The 16,511-nt window shown below is 45.7% G+C and overlaps 1 protein-coding gene across 3 annotated transcripts in view; it reads left to right on the forward strand.

Annotated features, from left to right (window-relative positions):
- Nucleotides 1–16,511, forward strand: part of SYK (spleen associated tyrosine kinase) — an 86,753-nt gene that overhangs the window by 59,496 nt on the left and 10,746 nt on the right. For 2 of the 3 annotated variants that reach the window (XM_045470303.1, XM_045470302.1), the window contains 4 exons: nucleotides 5,905–5,992; nucleotides 7,281–7,458; nucleotides 10,681–10,890; nucleotides 12,036–12,225. In XM_045470303.1, coding sequence (XP_045326259.1) covers nucleotides 5,905–5,992; nucleotides 7,281–7,458; nucleotides 10,681–10,890; nucleotides 12,036–12,225 — 666 coding nt within the window. Of the gene's footprint in view, nucleotides 1–5,904; nucleotides 5,993–7,254; nucleotides 7,459–10,680; nucleotides 10,891–12,035; nucleotides 12,226–16,511 lie in introns of all 3 variants that reach the window. The other variant, XM_045470304.1, reaches the window with a different exon arrangement.

The following is a 16,511-nucleotide window of genomic DNA, read 5'->3' on the forward strand; positions in this document are numbered from 1 at the left end:
ATATATAGAAATTCTGTAAGTCAGTAAGAGTTTTAACTGTCTAACAGGCTAACGGCAGAGGATGTCAGCAGGTAGTTGTTAGTAAAGCAAATATATTTGTATTTCTCTTATAGGGAAAACATAGGAAAATGTAAACATAGGGGAAGCTGCTCCATTTCATAACGAGAGATACGCAAGTTGAACCTCTGGTGCCCCGTTATGTCCATCTGTGAAATGGGCCCAAGTAAAAAGCTTGATGGCATGGTGTGCGGAGAGGCTAATAAGCCCTTCTACACTTTGCTGGAAGCGATACGGCCTCGAAAAAAAGGTCGTTTCATAACATCCACCAGAAATAAAAGCACACGTGACTTCTTGCCTGCAATGTTATCTCTAGGTGTGTAATATTGTTACATGTATGCACAACCACGTACACGTGAAGGTGTTCACTCCAGCACCGTATAACTGACAAAGTCTGGAAACAATTTAAAAGTCTATCATTGGGAAAGAAACCAGTTACAATAAAACTCACACTGTGGGAGACAGCTGAGATCTAGAATTGTTTCCAAAATACAGCGTTAGTTGCAAGTGACGAATATGTGCTGATAGAATATAGAATGTGCTGGAAGAAATACAGTAATAACGACACCGGTAAAAGCAGTTGCTGTGGGAGTACGAGACAGGGCTGTCAAGGAGAGTCCTGTTTCGTTGTAAACCCTGCCGTGCCTTTTAAAATTTGTACCTCTTGAATTTATTTAATAATAGTTTTAAAAAGGGAAATTAGAAAGAATTTCTAATTAGAATTAGGATTTGGAGCTAATTAATCTGGGGTGCCCGGGTGGCTCAGATGGTTGAGCGTCCTACTTCAGCTCAGGTCATGATCTCCCAGTTCGTGAGTTCGAGCCCCGCGTGGGGCTCTGTGCTGACAGCTCAGAGCCTGGAGCCTCTTCAGATTCTGTGTCTCCCTCTGTCTGCCCCTCCCCTGCCCACCCTCTCTTTCTCAAAAATAAATAAGCATTTTTTAAAAAGAAACTAATTAATCTGATTAATACTATGAAGATACGTCTCTGGCAAAAAAAAAAAAAAAAGGCTCTTGCCTATTTAAATTTATAACATTTTTGAAATATGCATTGATTTTCCCTAGATGCCAAAGATATCAATAAAGAAGCATTGTGTGATTTAAGTTATGGATTAAATGTATTTTAATCGCTATTCAGAAATATGTTAGGAGAGCTGGTATTTATGTTTTGTAAATAGAAGAGGAATTTTGTATTCGTGAAGCAGTCAGGAGGAAGCATTTAGGGGAATTATGTCAGAAACCCCGTCTGGTTAGCTAAGGTGCACATGACACTCTTGAGTTTGTTAATTTGACCAACATACAGAGTTGTTTTTAATGATTCAGGCACAAAAAGTACATGTCAGAACTTGAATTAATTCTAGCATGTGGGTGGTTAATGAAAAGTGTGTTTTGACTTGAAAAAGCTTGTTAATCAGATATTAGAGATGTCCTGATAAAAACTTAGGAGCAGGGATGTTTTAAAATTTTCCTTAGAGGTTAGGAACATCTTCACACCTAAACACGGAAACAAAGTCAAATTACGAATGCAAGTATGATTCACCCTCTCCCCACCCCTCCACACACTTGCTTTGAAGGCTGGAAATCCTTAAATGAACGAAGCCCCTCCCACTACCAGATACCAGAATGTTCGTCGTGCTTTGCTAAGCACACAGAGAACCAGCAGTCTGAATAGCAGCATTTTAAAAGACAGCACCCCATGGGGCGCCTGGGTGGCGCAGTCGGTTAAGCGTCCGACTTCAGCCAGGTCACGATCTCGCGGTCCGTGAGTTCGAGCCCCGCGTCAGGCTCTGGGCTGATGGCTCAGAGCCTGGAGCCTGTTTCTGATTCTGTGTCTCCCTCTCTCTCTGCCCCTCCCCCGTTCATGCTCTGTCTCTCTCTGTCCCAAAAATAAAGAAACGTTGAAAAAAAAAATTTTTAAAAAGACAGCACCCCAGCCTCGTGTCACCAAGGCGCGTGCCCTCAAAGCGCCGCACAGCATGGACGTTTACCTCGGTGGAAACGTGTTCCAGAATTTCACATTGAAACCCGTGTTTCGTGCCAACCTCTGCACTGGTGACTGGGGTATTTTTAAGGCTCATATTTAAATACACAGTTAACCGGGGCTGAGTTGCAAGAGGGAAGGAAAGGAAAGAGGGGTTGTGGAGTCATACCCACTTACGCGGTAACGCCGAAGCGGTGACCCAGACCCTCGAGAAAACGTGTTTCCACGTCACTGTCAAGGGCCACGTTGTGGACCTCTGCTCCGAAGGTGAGAGAGGATCAATCGTGAGGTTCAGGTGTCGGTTGGCGTGAATTTGAAGCAGACTCGGTATCGTTCCGTGCCCTGGCCGAGGAAGTGTGCCTTCGACCGCGGGTCCCCTGCTCTCCCCACTGGGACCACGGTCACGCCACCAGAGACCGGAGCCCCATCCGCAATGGCTCTGAGGCCTACAGCCCCTTCTTAGTCCCTGCAACGGTGACACATATGGGGCCACCTTCATTACTGCTGTGCCTGACTGCAAAATGTCTGTCAAGGAGTCTAAAAATTAAGGTCTGGAAATGGATGTTAGGACACAGCTCCAGACACACGGGTCAGGAAGCTGGGTTACCTGTCGGCGCTGTGAGGACAATGTATTTTTTACTCGTCTGTTCACTTCTCAGTCCCCAGCTACACATCGGCTCCCAGAGAATATTACGCTTGCGGTCAAGCCCGGCCAGTGAGAGACGGGGAATTCGAATTTCAGACCTAATCTGGTCTTATTTTTATTGTTGTGGAGTGACCTGGTTTCACCTCCGTGCGTAAAACTTGAAGGCGCAAGTTGGTCTTTGGGACGCAGAACACGCAGGGACCTAGCGCCATCTAGTGGTGGCCGGCGGGCCTGAGCTCTGTTTGGAACGTCCGCAAACACGGGGAAAACGCACCTGCCAACATTTCGTTTACACCTTGTTCTCTATGCAGACAGGGCGCTGATATTGATTAGGGCGGAATAAACCACCGACACAAATCAGAAAGAATAATGATAAATGATGTAATAGGCCCGCAGTGTGTTTTTCACTAAATTAAAATGTCAAGTTGTAATACTCCTCAATACTTTTATAACTTAGCATCCTGCCTCAGAGCCCATTCTGTACAAAGTCTTTGAATTCTTTTCAGCTGTGAACCCTCGATCCCAGAGGGTGTTGGGCGTTGTCCTACTAAGTGGCGTATCCGTCGAACACTTGAGGAGACAGGAAACTCGTTTCACGTATTTACTTTCGTCACAGTGTCACTGCCGCCCTGGTAACTGACACGACAGAAAATCTCCCATTTCTTCCAAAGAACATTCTCCAGAGTGTCGTCCCCTGCCCCCCCCAGTGAGGATGAGGAGGACCTGGGGGCCCAGCCAGGGAGCAGATGTGGTTAGTGAGTGTCCTGTGGGGCTCGGTCAGGCCGTGAAGGCTCGTAACAGAGTGGTGGTCCACACGGCCTCCTCGGCTGAAAACGGGGGCCTGCCTGACCTTCCGAGGGAGACCCCAACCCGGCTCCTTACTCCGAGGCAGACCGGGGGTGAGCACCACCCTGCCGATGTCACCGTGGCCGTCACTGGTGGTTCCCACCTGCTCTTGGTGCCCTGGAGTCCCTGTCACTTACCCCCACCTCTGCTGTCCAGTCCTTCCCCATGGGATTCACTTGTCGGGTCACTGCCTTGTGCCTTTAATTTGTGAAGTCCACTGCTCTGAAGAACATTCGCTCAGGGTGAAGCAGTTATAGCCCCAGGATACTGCTCTAAGGGTCACAGGGCAGATCTCAAGGTCAGGAGAAGGGGTGCTGGTGCCCTCCCCTTGCCCAGGACGGCGGGTCCTCGTGTCAAAGTTTTGTCTTTGGATGTCAGTTTTCCACCTGCAGCCAAGATCAGAGACGTTGAAAGGATAGTAAATGTAAACCTAAAAGAAGCTTTTTTTTTTTAATTTTTTAATGTTTATTTTTAAGAGAGAGAGAGAGTACAAGCAGGGGAGGGGCAGAGAGAGAGGGAGACACAGAATCCGAAGCTGGCTCCAGGCCCCGAGCCATCAGCACAGAGCCCAATGCAGGGCTCGAACTCACAGACCGTGAGATCATGACCTGAGCCGAAGTCGGACGCTCAACCGACGGAGCCACCCAGGAGCCCCTAAATCGTTTTTAAATCACACTGACTCATTCTTCACATCTCCCAGCTTTGAGACATTATCTTCGTTCGTTCATTCATTCACTCACTCACTCATTCACTCACTCATTCATTCATTCGTTGGTACGTGTTTGGCACATTTTTATGGAGCACCAGTGGTGGGCAAGACGAAGCTCGGGTGTAGCGAATGCACGACTGTGCCTTACACGGTTTGCACCCTCGACACGTGGTGCCTCTCCTGTGAGTGCGGCGGGAACGGTCGGGTAGTCGGAGGAGAACGTGGAGCCAGGACCACCGGTTGACATGTGAGAGCAGGCGTCCCGTAGCCTGGTCACCTGGGCCTTTGCCACTGCGAGCAGTGGGCCCGTGGCGCTCGGTAGTCAGCCTGAACAAGGAGGTCAAGGTTTTGGAGACAAGTGGCCGAGGCGTGGCCGCGGTGCCTTGTGACTCTATTATCGTACTTGTGGTTCCGGGTCCTGTGATGTCAGGAGGGCGGGTGAGGACGCATTGTGTGGCTCAAAACAAGTGGCAATGTAAAATTCAGCTTGATGTCTCCGTTTCTTTAAATTTCTCCGCAATCTGGCAGTATTTCACTTCTTCGTGGCCGGTGTTTGGGCGCCGATGAGGTTCATGGGTATGTAAGCCCCGATTCAAGTCACACCAAAACAAACCAAAAAAAGAGTTTGAATTGTGACTTTTTTTCCACGAACCAAATTGACCAATTGACCCTTGTTTTCAGTTGAGGGGGTGCAGGTGGCCAGGAAGACTCAAGATGGAGACTTTCAGGAGGGAAAGTTTATAGGGACGTAAGGAGCAGATCATCCCCACACCCTCTTATTTCATAATGCAAATTAACGCACATCAAATAAATAGTAAGAGTCGTTGCCGTTAATAACAGCCAGCAAACCGTTTTCCGTTACCTGCTCAGGGTACTGGGCAGATTTCCTTTCCTTCGGGTTCGGAAAACAGGTCCCCCCCCCTGCACGGGGTCTGTGATTATTGTCATTATTAGCAGCACTGGGCTCTGGCCAGCGGCAGCCGCGTCCCCATGGGACCAATAGCTCACTGGCCGGTGCCCCCCCTCTGGCACGTAGCTAGATCTCCGTGGAGGGTAAGATACAGGCAGAAACTAGGACTGTGTAGATGCTTTGGAGTCAGGGAGGGCGTGGAAGCAGCTAGTAGATATTCAGTTTCTTCTTTTTTAATGTTTATTTATTTTTGAGTGGGGGAGGGGCAGAGAGAGAGGGAGACACAGAATCCGAAGCAGCTCCAGGCTCTGAGCTGTCAGCACACAGCCCAACACGGGGCTGGAACTGACGAGTGGTGAGATCGTGACCTGAGCTGAAGTCGGACACTTAACTGACTGAGCCCCCCAGGCGCCCCTCAGTGTTTCTTCTTAAATACCTTTAATAGGACATAAAAGTGAAAAGAAAGAGTTGAGCCAGGAAGACGAATCCGGGGGATCTTTTGATTGAAAACGGGATTGAAAAGGGTCTGTGAGCGGGGACCCCCTGCGCGAGCTCTGTTTAGCCTTCGCGGGGTCCAAACAGCTGCCCGAAGAATGAGATAAGCCACGTGGTTTTTTTTGTCTCTCTTCCTGATTCTTTCGTTTGTCTTCTCTGCGTAAGTTCAAATGTGATTCTTTGAAACTACAAGTAACTGTGCAGATCAGTCCGACAGAGCACCCGTGAAGGAAAGTGACCTGCTGTCGTCTGTGTGCTTCAGGCCTCCACATCCCAAGGGAGCCGGCCAGAGAGCGCCGTGACCTTCAATCCGTACGAGCCGGACCGCGGGCCCTGGCCCACGGACAGAGGTGAGAAACGCACTCGTGGGTCGCCGGCCATTCACCGCACCGCAGTCCCGCCGGCCCGACTTAGCGGTGGCTCAGCGTGGGTGACGCTGCTGGCCGGTGGCCGGTGGCGGGTGTCACCTGCCTGGGGCCAATGGTGTTCTGGGGCATGAAGAGGTCTCCGAGGCCTCCCTGTCGGGGACACGGCTTCACGGAAAGCGTTCTTCCATGCTGCTGCTCCAGAAGGGCTCGTCCGGTAACACCGCCAGTTCACGGCTCTAGGACCGCATCCTTGGAAGGGTGTGTGTGTCCGTCTACCGCCAACACGCTTCAGCAGAAGGGGCGGTGACGCGGGGCTGCTCCGGACGGAAGGGATGTCTGGGTGGCTGGAATTCTAGCCGCACTGAGGGAAATGTAGGGGCCCTGAGGCCACAGGAGGGCCCAGTTCACGAGGGCGCACCACACCCTCCGTGAAGCCCGTAGCCCTCGGCCAGACTGGTCGTCACAAGTGGGAACCCTTTCCGGGTTCTCTGTGTGACTCCAGGTTACATTTTTATCGGTGAGCTTGGTCAGTCCGTGCATTGCTGCAGAAACAAACCCCAAACTTAGCAGCTTAAAATGGCCACGGTTGTCGAAGGGTCTCCCGCGGGTCAGGGGTTTGGGCACGCCGGGCAGGGGGGAGGCCGGGGCGAGGCTGGAGCACGGGGGGCCGGCCGGCATCTCACCCCTGCTTCGTCCAGGGGCCTCTGCGGCCGTCTCCTGGCGGGGGCTGGCGTGGGCTTGCTCACAGCGTGGAAAGCGTCCGGATGGCCCGACGCCTCGCGTGGTTCCTGAAACTCGAGAGCCATGTTCCCAGCCAACAGTGCAGATGGTTCCTGGTCCTTTACAACCTCGCCCGAGTGTATACAGACGTCCCTTCCCATATATTCTGTTGGTTGACGTTGACACAGTTACAAAAGCCACTGGGGGCCGAGGGGGCGTGACATAGACCTCACCCCTCAGTAGAAGGCATGTCAGAATTTTTACATGCGGTAGGAAGGCCTCCCTCCGTCTTTGCCCCTGGCATTGAAAGACCCTTTCTCTATGCGCATTCGTGCAAGAATGGGGTCGGGCCCGGCGGGAAAGAGGGGCTTTTCACTGCCCCCCCCGCCAACAAACTGGGAGAGACTGTGCTCACTGGTGCCGTAACTGCACGAGGTGACCAAGGTCTGGAAAGGGGAGGTGGGGGGGGGGCAGGAAGCCGGGGCGGGAGACGATGGGAGTTTCACCGGGGGTCCGGCCCCAAGCTTGTGTCTTCCGGACCGCCCTGCAGATGCCCAGAGAGAGGCCTTGCCCATGGACACCGAGGTGTATGAAAGCCCGTATGCGGACCCCGAGGAGATCAGGCCCAAGGAAGTCTACCTGGACCGCAAGCTGCTGACCCTGGAGGACGACGAACTGGGCTCTGGTAACTTCGGGACCGTGAAGAAGGGTTACTACCAGATGAAAAAGTAAGTCATGGCTGCAACACCACCCCGCACGTCCTCCCGCGAGCGGACCTTCTGGGAACCACCTGGAAATGCACATCCCAAACACAAATACAGCCCGGCACAGCTGAATCTGTCTTTGTTAGCAAGTCCATTCGTGTTCATTTCCGGCACAGTGACAATGCAAGCATCCGCTGCGTATGGGAACTACGTAAATACTAATTACCTGTGTTAGTTAGGGTGGCGTGAGCGTGCCTTTTAGAGAATTAGAAGGTAGAAACAAGCAAAATGTGATAAAAGTAGAACATCATATTTATGCCCCCCAGATACCACTACTGTTAACTAACAATAGTGTGCGTGTGTGTGTGTGTGTATTGTTATTTTATCTTATTTGTTAAGTCGTGTCCTGTTTCTCTTACCCACAAAATTCCTGATTACAAATATCATGAGTGAAATGCCTTATTTGCTTTTTCCTACATTTTCAAGTAACAGCACATGTCATACGATAATTAGAATTGCTGGGTCACTGAAATCGCCGTACGTGACTTGCTCTTTAGAAGGCGTCCCACAGAGACGGTGCAGTAAAGATACTGGTCTGTATGGTCTTTCCAGACACACCATATCTCTGAACGTGCGTGTTGGCATTAGTGTGTTAACTGATAATCGGGTTTAGCTGTTAGATATGATCTTAAATTGAAGACACTTTATCAATGTTTTTTCTTACGTAAGTAGATTTACATTATTCAAGCGTCAAGAATCTTCAAGTGCGAAAGCACGCACAGAAACTCTTGCTTTCAATATCGTTTTGCTGGGTGTGTGTAATCGACTGATATGCTCATTTGAAGATATATGTACGCATATCACAGTTATTTGTGAAATGAATATAAATTACCCTGTATTAAGGCATAAATTTTCTTCACTAGCGTGTGACACTTATATTCCTTGCTTAATCAAATACACAAATTAACATAGGCATAACTATAGAGACGTAATTTCAGCTAGAGGATTTGGGGAGAGGAGAGGCCATGTAGGTCAATTTAGGGCAAAATGATGTCTTCACAATAGTGAGTCTTCCAATCAATAAACATAACCCATTTTTCCACTTACATGGCTCTTGACTTCTCAGGTTTCTCTCAAGTAGGGTTGTTTCATTTTCTATATAGAGTGTAATTTTCTGTGTAGAGTGTTGTTTCCTGTGTAGGGTGTTGTTTCCTGTGTTGGGTGTAGTTTCTGTGTTGGGTGTAGTTTCCTCTATAGGGTGTTGTTTCCCGTGTAGAGTATAGCTTCTTGTATAGAGTGTAGCTTCCTGTGTAGGTTGTAGTTTTCTGTGTAGGGTGTAGTTTCCTTTGTAGCAGTCTTGGATTTCTTCTTGGATTCATTTGGAGGTATTTAGTATTTTAGATGTTAATATATATGCTATAGTTTTTAAAATTTCATTTGCTAATCTCCAGTGTTGCTTGGATGTGGAAATAGAACCGGTTTTGCCTCTTGACTTGATCATCAGCATCCTTGACTGAATTCATCCGTTACCCCTCAAATCATTTCTAGTCATTTATCGGTGTATTCTTTGACCCGAAATGTGTCATCTGTGAATAAAGACAGTTTTATTTCATCCTGTCTAATCCTCATGCTTTGATATTTCTTTCTTGCCTTGTTGTATTAGCCCAGAATTGTGGCTCAATGTTGAATAAAACTGGAAGGAACCTCATTTCCCATTCTTGATTTTGTGAAGGGGGATACTTTAAATATCTCACGATTAGGTTTGTAGCTGCTCTTTATCAGATTAGGAAAGTTTCCATCGGTTCTTACTGTCTGAGAGATTTATTTTTAATCATGAATGTATATTACAGTTTACTGAGTGCTTGTTTTCCTCTGCTGAGATGACCTTATGGTTTTTCTCCTTTATTGTGTTTACACGGTGAAGTACCCTTCTCCTTTATTGTGTTTACACGGATTGATTTTCAAATGTTAAAGCCACCTCTCATTCAGATGTTAAAACCAACAAGATGTGGAACACACACATCTTGTTTGTGAATTACATACTCATTCTACCTTTTTCATAACTCACTGAATTTAATTTACTAATACTTCTCTTAGAATATTTGCATTTATGTTCATGAGAGATTTCAGTAGCTTATTTTCTTGGAATTTCTTTGCCTGGTTTTGGCATCAGGGTAATGCTGGCCTCATAAGATGAGTTGGGGGGCTTCCTTCCTCTTTTCTTTTCTTGAGGGGACTGTGGGTGTTTTTTCTTCCTTAAGAAAGGACGGGTTGGGAAGAATCAAGAGATTTTTGCTCTTCATTTTGATCCCTACCTCACGTCGTATGCAAACCCAGTTCCACACGGATGGTAGACTGAAATGTGGAAAGGTACAATGATAAAACTATCTAGAAATAACATAGGGAAATATGTCCATGATTGCAGAAGGGCGAGGGATGCTCTTGGGGTGCTGGGGGTGTGTTTGTGTAGGAACTACAGTGTGTGTTCAGCGTGGAAACGCTTGTTAAGATCTGCACAGAAGGTGTCTGTGTCTTTCTGAATGTATGTTAGACTTACTCTGTTATTCTCTTATTTTACCTGTTTTGTGGGACAGACCTACTTTTATTCTCCCATTTGGGGGTTCAACCAACGAGGTGTAATTCCTGTGTGGGAATTGTATCATAGAGAAATGCAGTTTTCTAAATCCTCCACAGTTAAGTTCCACCCATTTATTTCAGTCCCATTATATCAGAATATTTTCAGGAGGTCAAATGTGACCTATGTGATGTTGTTATGAGAAAATGAAAAACAGTTAATTTTTTACAAACTTGTTGAAGCTTGCTTAAAAGCATCGGTGCCCAGTTTTAAAAAGTGTTTTGTAAACAATGAGCTTGAACAGTGTGTGCTTTTCAATTCTGCATCCAGAAATTCATTTTAAACATATATCAAAGGAACATTGTATTCACATACATTACAGATCACCTGTAGATGCTATAGGAACTCATGCATGTCATGGTTTGTAAGGTTTATTTGAAAGCTACTCATATTCTATAATATTTAGGCTCTGCTTGCTCGGACTGTTCTTCAGTTCCCCCCTTTGACTAATGAAGGGTGACTCTCTTTGTCTGTAAAGCAGAGAGAATGTGGTTGCAGCTATTTCCAGAACCCCATTTCGAGCAGAGCAGTTACGCCCCGCGGAAGGCAACTACCTAAACCCCGGCCACTTGGAAAACTTTCTTTCTTATGTGTTACGATTTCTTTTGCAGAGTCGTGAAAACGGTGGCTGTGAAGATTCTGAAGAACGAGGCTAACGACCCCGCTCTTAAAGATGAGTTATTAGCGGAAGCCAACGTCATGCAGCAGCTCGATAACCCTTACATCGTGCGCATGATCGGCATCTGCGAGGCCGAGTCCTGGATGCTGGTGATGGAGATGGCGGAACTGGGTCCGCTCAACAAGTATTTACAGCAGAACAGGTACCTTCGCGTAGGCCGGAAGCTTACACTGTGCTGGGGCAAAACCCACCAGCCCAGTGTACGTCATAGCCTGATTTCTCTGGGAAGCTTTGTCTCCTCCCATGCCTTCCCAGTGTTGGCCCACCCTTACGGGGCCTTGAGGGAGGAGGGAAAAGAGCTGTCGTCTTCCGATCAAATGTTCTTTTTGCACTTGTGGTGCTAAGAAAACCTCCAGTCCAACAATTTCGTCTTCTTCATGGTCCTTTGCTCACTCCCAATTGCCCGGTGATAGAATCCGCCATAGAAGCAGGCTCCCCTCGCTGGCAGAACATGCCCTGCCTAGTGAGAGAAATATTGAACGTTCATTTTTATTTTTTTTAAGTGTATTTACTTTAAGTGATCGGGGGAGGGGCGGGCTGGGGGGGAGAGAGAATCCCAGGGAAGCTCCGTGCTGTCAGTGCAGAGCCCAATGCGGGGCTCGAACCCACAAACTGTGAGATCATGACCTGAGCCAAAGTTGGACGCTTAACTGACAGAGCCACCCAGGCGCCCCCAAAATCAACATTTTTAAAGGGGAGATAGTGATGTCTTATGTGTCTGGCTGACCTCTACATTCCTAAAAGTAATTCTGAAAATATCTGTTGCTATCAATGGGTTACAACTGTTGGTGGGGTATTCCTGCTGGGCTCATCTACAGCCATTGTTGAGAGGGAGGAACTCCCATGGAATAAGTCATACGAACAGCCACCGACTACTTTGTCCCGTTGGCTACATTGCGTTTGTACTCTACTCAGATTGTGTCTTTAATCTGCAGAGAAGGGAGGCGCCGTTAACCTCACTCCACAGGTAAGAAACGGAGACTCAGTTGGTTTTGTTACCTGTCCCATTTTGGAACAAGGGTTCCAACCGAAGCCTGGCCCTCCATGAGTGGGGGCTGCCCATGCCATTGTGCTATTTCTCATGCAGTTCAAAGCACACCTTGAAAAGCGTACCGGTTCGAGACCAGGACAATGGTGCTCGGCTTTGGGCAGCCATAGATTAACAAGGTTTTTGTCACCACTTGTTACTCTGACGGACAATAGGCAATGCGTGGACCGCTCTGCCTACCTGAGGAGCATACTTGAACTACAGTCTGCTATCGCTCATGACACATCTGTAACTTTCAGGCACGTCAAGGATAAGAACATCATAGAGCTGGTTCATCAGGTTTCTATGGGAATGAAGTATCTGGAGGAGAGCAATTTTGTGCACAGAGATCTGGCGGCAAGAAACGTCTTGCTGGTTACTCAACACTATGCCAAGATCAGTGATTTTGGACTTTCCAAAGCGCTCCGTGCTGATGAAAACTACTACAAGGTAGGAATAACTTAGCCAGTATTCAAAGCAGCAGGTAGTGAGAATCTGAAATGCAAATGTCTGTGTTCCGGGGGTACGTGGGCAGCTCAGTCCGTTGAGCGTCCCACTCTTGATTTCAGCTCAGGTCGTGATTCCCCAGGTCATGGGATCGAGCCCTGCATCTTAAGCCCTGCTTAAGATTCTCTCTCTGTCTCTGTCTCTCTTTCTCCCTCTCTTTTCCCTTCCCTCATTCACACACTCTCACCCTCTCCCTCTGCCCTTCCCTCACTCGTGCTGTCTCTCTCTCTGTCATACTCCCTCTCAAAAACAAATAGCTATAGCTACAGCAATTTGTTAGTGAATGCACAATATTAAAAGATATAACTTATGACACCAAAAAAACATAAAATATGATGGGGAGGGACGAAAGGGCAGAATTGTTTTACATTTATAAGATGTTTTGTGTAAGCCTCAATATAATGACAAAGAGCTGAGTTGTGCACATAAGACAAAAGAGAATCTAAGCATACCGCGACGAGAAGCCGTCCAATCACAAAGGAAGACAACAAGAGAGGAAGAAAAGAACTACAAAACAGCTGGAAAACAATAAGATGGCATTCGTAAGTTCCTAACCTGTCAATAATTATTTTAATGTAAATGGATTAAATTCTCCAATCAAAACTATAGAGTCGCAGAATAAATTTAAAAAACCTACAAGACTCAACTGCATGCTGCCTACAAGAGAGTCCCTTCAGCTTTAAGGACACACATAAACTCAAGGTGAAGGGATGGGAAAGATACCCCATGAAAATGGAGACCAAAAAGTAGCAGAAGTAGCTATATCAGACAGAACGGACTTTAGGCCAAACACCATACCAAGAAACAAAGAAGGTCATCACGTGATAATGGTGAAGTTGACTCTTTACGAGGATACAACAATTTTAAATATGTATGCGTGCGACATTGGAGAACCATCTGAATGTAACCTGAATAAACAAATACTAAAAGACCTGGAGGGACAAATAGACAATAGCACAATAATAGTAGGGGTTTTAATACCCCACTTCTAATGATGGATAGGTCATCCACGCAGAAAATCAATAAGGAAACATTGGACTTGAACTATACTTTAGGCCAAATGGACCCAACAGTAGTCACAGGTGAATTCTACCAAACATTTAAAGGAGAATTATTAATACCAGTCCTTCTCAAACTCATTTTACAAGGCCAACATTACCCTGATCCCAAGGTACCACAAACAAAACTATAGGCCAAAGTCCCTGATGAACACGCACACAGAAATTATCTGTAAAATACTCACAAACTGAGTTCAACAACCCATTGAAAGAATCCTACACCATGGGCAAGTGGTAATTATCCTTGGATGCAAGAATGGTTTAACATCTGCAAAACAATAAATGTGATATACTGCATTAATAGAATGAAGGCTAAAAATCCTATGGTCATCTCAATAGATGCAGGAAAAGCATTTGACAAAATTCAGTGTCCTTTCATGATACTTTCAACAAAGTGGATATGGAAGGAATATGCCTCAACACAGTGAAGGCCACATATCACAAGCACGCAGTTAACATCAGTCTCAATGGAAAAAGGTTGAGAGCTTTCCCTCTAAGATCAGGAACAAGACAAGAGTGTCTGCTCACAGCACTCCTATTCAACATAGTACTGGAAGTCCTAGCCAGAGCGATCAGGCAAGGAAAATAAATAAAAGCCATCTATACCTAAAAGGTAGAATAGAATTGTCTTTATTTGCAGTTGATGTGATCTTACATAGAGAAAACACTAAAGATTCTACCAAGAAACCATTACAACCCATCAATCAATCTGGTAAAGTACAAGATACAAAACCAACTTGCAGAAATTGGTTGCATCTCGACGCACCAACAACACACTGTCTGAAAAAGAAATAAAAGCTCATTTACCATTGTATCAAAATGATAAAATACTTAGGAATGAATTTAAGTAAGGAAGTAAAAGATCTAAACACTGAAAACTGTAAAATACTGGAAAGAAATTGAAGAAGACAAATAAAATGAAAAGATATCCTCCACTCATGGATTGAGAGTTAATATTGTCCATGCTACTCAAAGCCATCTGTATGTTTAATGCAAATCCCTATCAGGATTCCAATGGCATTTTTTTTCAGAGATAGAAAAAAAAATTCTGAAATTCATATGGAACCCAAAAGGCCCCAAGTAGCCAAAGCAATCTTGAGAAAGAACAAAGCTGCAGTCATCATGCTCCCTGGTTTCAAACCACACTACAAAGCTATAGTGATCAAAGCAGTATGGTACTCATGTAAATAAAGACACATGGGCCAGTGGGACAGAACCAAGAGCCCAGAAATAACCCTAAAATAATAGCCAACTAATAATACTTGACAAGGGAGCCAAGAATGCTCAGGAAAGGGCAGTCTCTTCAGTAATAAATGGTGCTGGTAAAACTGGATGTTCGCATGCAAAAGGAGGAAATTGGACCCCTATATCGTACCACTCACAAAAATTAACTCAAAATGGATGAAGGACTCAAACACAAGACCTGAAACCACAAAAGCCCTAGAAGAAAACATATGAAAAATGCTTCTTGACATCGGTCTTGGCAATGAATTTTTTGGATATGACACCAGAAGTCCAAGCAACGAAAACAGAAATCAACTAATGAGATTATGTCAATTTAAAAAGTTGTACAGGGGCGCCTGGGCAGCTCCATTGGTTAAGCATCCGACTTCAGCTCAGATCATGATCTCAAGGTCCATGAGTTCAAGCCCCACGTCGGGCTCTGTGCTGAGCTCGAAGCCTGGAGCCTGCTTCAGATTCTGTGTCTCCCTCTCTCTCTGACCCTCCCCCGTTCATGCTCTGTCTCTCTCTGTCTCAAAAGTAAATAAACATTAAAAAATTTTTTTAAAAAGTTGTTATATAACAAAAGAAACAACAGAGTGAAAGTCAACCAATGGAATGAGAGAAAATATTTGCAAACCAAGGCGTAAATATTGAAAATCTATAAGGAATTCATACAATCAATAGCAAAAAAGTACAATAAAATAAAAATCATATTTTAAAATGCACAAAGGACCTGAATAAACATTTTCTATTCTTTTTCTGTATTTCTGTAACCAAAGAGGACATGCAAATGGCCAACAGGTACATCTCAAGGATCACAAATCATCAGGGAAATGCAAATCAGAACCACATTGAGATACCACTTTACACCTGTCAGAATGGATATTATCAAAAAAGTAAAAAATAACAGGTGTTGGTAAGGAGGTGGAGAAAAGGGAACCCTCTTGCACTGTTGGTAGGAATGTCAATTGGTGCAGCCAGTATGGAAAACAGCATGGGGAGCCCTTAAAAAATTAAGAATAGGACTCCCGTGTGATCCAACAATCTCGCTTCGGTGCATTTATCTGAAAGAAATGAAATCACCATCTAGCAGAGACATCTACACACTCTCATATTTATTGCAGTCATTACATACAATAGGCAAGATAAAGAAACAACCTAAATATGAAACAATGGATGAATGGATCAAGAAGATGTGATGTGGTGTGGTGTGTGTGTGTGTGTGTGTGTGTGTGTGTGTGTGCGTGTGTGTGTGTTAGTTTAAAATACAGACAACCACATGGGATACGTCAACCATAACAAAAGGAGGAAATCTGCTATTTGCAACAACTCGGATGGTCCTCGAGGGCATTATGCTGAGTGATAAGCCAAACAGAGAAAGAGAAATACTGCACGCTTTCACTTATATGTGGAATTTAAAAGCCAAACTCACAGAAACAGTAGATTCTGGTTGTCCGGGACTGAGGGGTAGAGGAGATGACAAGATGGTAGTCACAGAACATAAACTTTTAGCTATCAGAGGAGTAAATTCTGGTCTGTGTTGGGTATGGTGCCTGCAGCCTATAGGACCGTGCTATATATATACGTGGAAGTTGCTACGAGAATAGATATTGCATGTTCTCCCCACAACAACAAGCAATGGTAATTTTGTCAGATGGAGGATGTGCTAAGTAACCTTACTCTGGTAAACATCTTGCAATACCTGTGTGGCTCAGTCACCATATTGTGCATGTTAGAAGCGGCACGGAGATCACGGACTCCTGAAAAGACGGAGACATGGACCATTTCTTTGAGAAGACAGGGTGAAGTGGAACAGAATCGAGAGCTAAACAGCGTTACAGAGAAATGATACTAATGGAAGCACATCTGTGCGTGACAACATGACCTTGCGCTGAACACAAATGCCCTTTGATCTTGCAGCTCTGCCCTGCACGGGGCACAGATACA

Source organism: Leopardus geoffroyi, chromosome D4 (assembly GCF_018350155.1).
Source record: "Leopardus geoffroyi isolate Oge1 chromosome D4, O.geoffroyi_Oge1_pat1.0, whole genome shotgun sequence".
In the NCBI taxonomy this organism is placed as follows: Eukaryota; Metazoa; Chordata; class Mammalia; order Carnivora; family Felidae; genus Leopardus; species Leopardus geoffroyi.